Genomic DNA, 6,000 nt, shown 5'->3' on the forward strand with positions numbered 1-6,000 from the left:
TTCATAACATCCATGTTTTTTCTGCAGCCCACGTCACCCACAACGCCCAACAAACCTCTGGCTCCACTGGACTGGGCCTCTGGGGTCACCACCAAACCAGATCCCTTATTTAATACTTTTATTTAGCAAGGATGCGTTAAATTGATCAGAAGTGACAGTAAAAGACATATATAATGTTACAAAATGATTTGCGTTGAAAAATAATTGCTTTTTTTTTTAATCCTTTGAATTGCAGTGTTATGACTCATAGCCAGTAATTCAACATGTTTTGGTCATTTAATTGAACATTTTCATAAGATTATCCTGTCTTATACTGTAATGTATTTGATATTGTGTTCACAACTGTAATCGATTTCTTCCTCTCTCTTAAGGAATTTCTGCTGGAAAGGGTCTCTTTTGTAAAAATCAGCGCAGAACAGAATTGATTTCATAACATCCATGTTTTTTCTGCAGCCCACGTCACCCACAACGCCCAACAAACCTCTGGCTCCACTGGACTGGGCCTCTGGGGTCACCACCAAACCAGATCCCTCAGTGGTCAACAAACACATCAGGAAAGTTGTGGATGTAAGATGTTGTCAGCATCAATACTCACAGACATTTATGATCTTGATAAAACCAGAAAATTATGATTATATCAAGCCTATTTCTAATTGCCTGAATGGTTTAATCAGATGAATTTGATTATATGGTATATTATATCAATGCACATTTTTTTATGCCACATACAGAGAACAGTCCAGTCATTTAATAGATGTGTGTATTTAGCTTTTGCTCATTGCAACACATTCACTAAACTTATGTATTCCTGTTATTCATTGCATGTGAAGTCTGTCTTTCGTAACTACGACCACGACCATGACGGATACATATCTCAGGAAGACTTTGAGAGTATCGCTGCAAATTTCCCTTTCCTCGATTCCTTCTGCGTGCTTGATAAAGACCAGTAAGTAGGAAAAGCGTGTGAAATGTGTGATTCTTGTAAACAGGCCCCTGCAGTGCCAAACTGCTAATAGTGTTTGTTGGTGAGAGCAGCTCATAGTCTGTGTTGATGATCCTTTATAAGCCTGGGCAGAGATTCAGAAGCGCTCGATGATATTGGAAGGGACGCATTTTCAGTACATGATCTCATTTCTGACAGGGTCAATTTAGTGTGTCTGGAAATTCCACAAAGGGTTCTTCTCAACCATGCTAAACTCGTAAGCATGTTTAATCGCTGTAAATGAAGCAGAGCATGGCATGCCAACAAAACAACACTCATGATGTAATATTTAAACAACAATAATACATTTTTGAAAAGCATGTAAGTGCAGTGTTTTTTGCGTTTTGGGAAAATACGGCAAAAATGTATGCCTGATGCTTTCTGTACCACTGGATGAACGCATAAAAGATGATTTATGTATTTTTTTTTAAATGCATCATGTGTAATGCATCATTAGTCACTTTAGGCCATGCAGCTGCTCAGTGTGGGTTACCTGCTGCACTGTCAAAAGGCTGAAGGTCATATCTCCCGGGGAAGGATGCACAGCATCAGGCATGCACAGACTCTCTCACACACTCAGAAATTCCCCAGGCGTCCTCTGTGGTTCATCTTAGCAGTTCAGCGCTCAAACCGCATTACTGGCATGTGACTGCATGCATTTCTCATGAGCTCTTGCACTCACACTAACGGTTCTAATCAGATATCATACCTGTTTTGACACAGGAAGCAAAGAAATACTGCTTTATGAGCTGGAGGATATCATGATGATCTCTCTCTTTTTGTGCAGGGATGGATTGATCAGTAAGGATGAGATGATTGCGTATTTCCTGCGTGCCAACCCGCTGCTGCAGTGTAAGATGGGGCCTGGATTTATTCACAACTTCCAGGAGATGACTTACCTGAAGCCAACGTTCTGTGAACACTGCGCTGGATTTGTAAGATCTGATTTTATTTGGCTCATAAAGAGCTACAAAATTTACTTTCCATTCACATCAGCACAACTGGTAATGTATTTTGGGAGATTTCTGCAGTGCAGTGCTTATGCAGAGATACTCTCTGGGACTGAAGTTCAGTAGAAGTCTTCTGAGGATGTGTGTGTGCAAACAAGAATACCTAGCAAGACCTGAGTTTACCACAACATCACTGAATCGATGCAGACAGTGTTTAAAGGTTAAATCCGACCTTAAAACCATAGTGTCTAGCTGTTTCTCACTCCCAAGATTTCTGGCTAGTTAAGTAAAACATTTTATTGCTATTCTTCTCATTACAGGCCAAGTGGCTGACCATTAAAAATAATGAAATGCACTACCATTCGTAAGTTTGGGGTCAGTCACATTTTAATTTTTCTTAAAGAAATGTAATACTTTTATTTAGCAAGAATGCTTTAAATTGATCAAAAGTGTCCTTCTGCGTGCTTGATAAAGACCAGTAAGTAGGAAAAGCGTGTGAAATGTGTGATTCTTGTAAACAGGCCCCTGCAGTGCCAAACTGCTAATAGTGTTTGTTGGTGAGAGCAGCTCATAGTCTGTGTTGATGATCCTTTATAAGCCTGGGCAGAGATTCAGAAGCGCTCGATGATATTGGAAGGGACGCATTTTCAGTACATGATCTCATTTCTGACAGGGTCAATTTAGTGTGTCTGGAAATTCCACAAAGGGTTCTTCTCAACCATGCTAAACTCGTAAGCATGTTTAATCGCTGTAAATGAAGCAGAGCATGGCATGCCAACAAAACAACACTCATGATGTAATATTTAAACAACAATAATACATTTTTGAAAAGCATGTAAGTGCAGTGTTTTTTGCGTTTTGGGAAAATACGGCAAAAATGTATGCCTGATGCTTTCTGTACCACTGGATGAACGCATAAAAGATGATTTATGTATTTTTTTTAAAATGCATCATGTGTAATGCATCATTAGTCACTTTAGGCCATGCAGCTGCTCAGTGTGGGTTACCTGCTGCACTGTCAAAAGGCTGAAGGTCATATCTCCCGGGGAAGGATGCACAGCATCAGGCATGCACAGACTCTCTCACACACTCAGAAATTCCCCAGGCGTCCTCTGTGGTTCATCTTAGCAGTTCAGCGCTCAAACCGCATTACTGGCATGTGACTGCATGCATTTCTCATGAGCTCTTGCACTCACACTAACGGTTCTAATCAGATATCATACCTGTTTTGACACAGGAAGCAAAGAAATACTGCTTTATGAGCTGGAGGATATCATGATGATCTCTCTCTTTTTGTGCAGGGATGGATTGATCAGTAAGGATGAGATGATTGCGTATTTCCTGCGTGCCAACCCGCTGCTGCAGTGTAAGATGGGGCCTGGATTTATTCACAACTTCCAGGAGATGACTTACCTGAAGCCAACGTTCTGTGAACACTGCGCTGGATTTGTAAGATCTGATTTTATTTGGCTCATAAAGAGCTACAAAATTTACTTTCCATTCACATCAGCACAACTGGTAATGTATTTTGGGAGATTTCTGCAGTGCAGTGCTTATGCAGAGATACTCTCTGGGACTGAAGTTCAGTAGAAGTCTTCTGAGGATGTGTGTGTGCAAACAAGAATACCTAGCAAGACCTGAGTTTACCACAACATCACTGAATCGATGCAGACAGTGTTTAAAGGTTAAATCCGACCTTAAAACCATAGTGTCTAGCTGTTTCTCACTCCCAAGATTTCTGGCTTGTTAAGTAAAACATTTTATTGCTATTCTTCTCATTACAGGCCAAGTGGCTGACCATTAAAAATAATGAAATGCACTACCATTCGTAAGTTTGGGGTCAGTCACATTTTAATTTTTCTTAAAGAAATGTAATACTTTTATTTAGCAAGAATGCTTTAAATTGATCAAAAGTGACAGTAAAGACATTTCTAGTGTTACAAACTATTTCTATTTCATATAAATGCTGTTCTTTTTTATTACTTTCTGTTCATCGCTGTTTCTACAAAAATAATAAGCAGCTGTTTTTAACGTTAATAATAGGAAATGTTTCTTGAGCATTGAATCAGCATATTAGAATGATTTCTGACGGATCATGTGACACTGAAGGCTGGAGCAATGGCGGCTGAATAATTCTACTTTGCTATCACTTGCATACATAACAATTTTAGGTAACACTTTACTTGAAGGGGTGTGCATAAGACTGACATGACACCTGAATATATGAAAATAAAAACAAGTTGTAATTATATTTCACAATATAACTGTTTCGACTGGATATTTGATTAAAGCAGCCTTGATGAGCATAAGAGACTTCTTTCTAAAACATTAAAAAGTAAAAGTATTACCGACCCCAAACTTTTCAACAAGAAGAAATTGAGGATGTTTTTGGATTATTTAACAAAGCATACAACCACTGGATTTTTTTTTAAAATATAGAACAGAAGTTATGTACAAAATGATGTCTTTCCTAGTAAATGCAGCACATTTCCTGTTCCCACTGAACTAAATATTCAGGGCTGATGAACTATAGGGTGAGTGTATCTGCTGCTCAAATCGTTCTGTATTTACACAGATGGTTAGACAGGAATCCGCTGAGTTAACACACAAATTCTTTTAAACAGACTTTCAGACACGCACACACACACACACACACACAGATCCACCTTGTCACACTGTATTGCACAGGAAGGGTGTAATGTGTAATGTGTGGAAGTACCCTGTTTATTATTCATGGGTCTGTGTACAGAAAACCATAAACTCAAACAGCATGAACCTGCTGCTTCTGTCCCCAATTTATATTTACTTACATGCTTCTCTCTCTCCATTTTGTTGTCTTCATGCCCTTTCTTTTCACCCCGTGGTCGGTCCATGTTTTCAGCTCTGGGGGATTATTAAACAAGGATACAAGTGCAAAGGTAAAAAATAAATAAATAGAGCAAATCACAGTAGATGTTGATGCTTGAGGAGTGCACTAATCTTATAAATTCATTACTAGTTTCTTTTCTCGGTAACACTTTCTATGAAGCCCGTATTTATAATACATTATAAGGGTATTCTTAAGGCATTATAATGAATGCATTAATGCATTATAAAAAACCGTATAATATGTTATATCAACTCATGAATAATCATAACAACAATTATAATACATCATAATACTTACGTATTTGTGGTTATAAGTTTAAGAGTGTGCTTATTTATAACACAATGAACACCATATTAAATCTACTTAATTTACAGTATAATGGACTGTATCATATCTTGACATTGTTTATTTAAGATCTGCACAGTATCTTACTACAGCTTGTGAGTGGTTAGATGTTGAGTGTTTCCTGTGGAGCTAATGTTAATTAATTGATATGAGCTTAATACTCCAACTGAAAAAAATGCAATGTTTTATATGGTTACATTTTATTTTGATGGTCCCCTTAATCAATCGACTATAAGCAACTTTGCAACTACATGCCAATTAACTCTCATTAGAGTATTAGTATGCTCAAGAATGGCAGAATCTAGTAAGGTAGAGTAAGTTGACGTACTTGCAAATACACTTATAGTCAGTTTATCTGTTGGTTGACCATCAAAATAAAGTGTTAGCAAATATTTACAGTAGCAGACGTACTAATACTCTAATGACCATTAGTTGATATGTAGTTGCAGAGTTACTTATCAACAGCTGTCTAAAGGGTACCATCAAAATAATCAAACTGATATTACAATAAAAATAGTTCAAAGCAAATGTGTCATATTACACATTCATCTGATCTGATTTTATGGCTGTTTGAGAGCAATTTTTATTATTATTATTATTATTATTACTACTTATAAGTGGTCTTTGACCCCTTTAAGTAAAGTAGCATAAGAAAAATGGCAAGATATGAGACTTATAATACATTATAACTATGAGAAATATAATCCATTGTAAAAGTGGATGCAACGTGTTCATTGTGTTATAAATCATCATACTCTTAAAAGCTATAACCACAAATAAGTAAATATAATAATATATTAAAACTGTTCTTATGAATATTCATGAGATGATACAACATATTATAAGTTTTTTTA

General features: G+C 37.0%; 1 protein-coding gene across 1 annotated transcript in view; it reads left to right on the plus strand.

Moving 5' to 3' along the window:
* The window catches only part of LOC107553408 (ras guanyl-releasing protein 3), a 35,315-nt gene that overhangs the window by 26,086 nt on the left and 3,229 nt on the right, over positions 1-6,000 (plus strand). Inside the window, exons 11-14 of the mRNA XM_016235599.1 lie at positions 454-567; positions 831-946; positions 1,770-1,917; positions 4,814-4,850. Coding sequence (XP_016091085.1) covers positions 454-567; positions 831-946; positions 1,770-1,917; positions 4,814-4,850 — 415 coding nt within the window. The remainder of the gene's footprint in view (positions 1-453; positions 568-830; positions 947-1,769; positions 1,918-4,813; positions 4,851-6,000) is intronic.

This window comes from Sinocyclocheilus grahami, unplaced genomic scaffold, assembly GCF_001515645.1.
Source record: "Sinocyclocheilus grahami isolate Dianchi unplaced genomic scaffold, SAMN03320097.WGS_v1.1 scaffold18.1, whole genome shotgun sequence".
Taxonomy (NCBI): domain Eukaryota; kingdom Metazoa; phylum Chordata; class Actinopteri; order Cypriniformes; family Cyprinidae; genus Sinocyclocheilus; species Sinocyclocheilus grahami.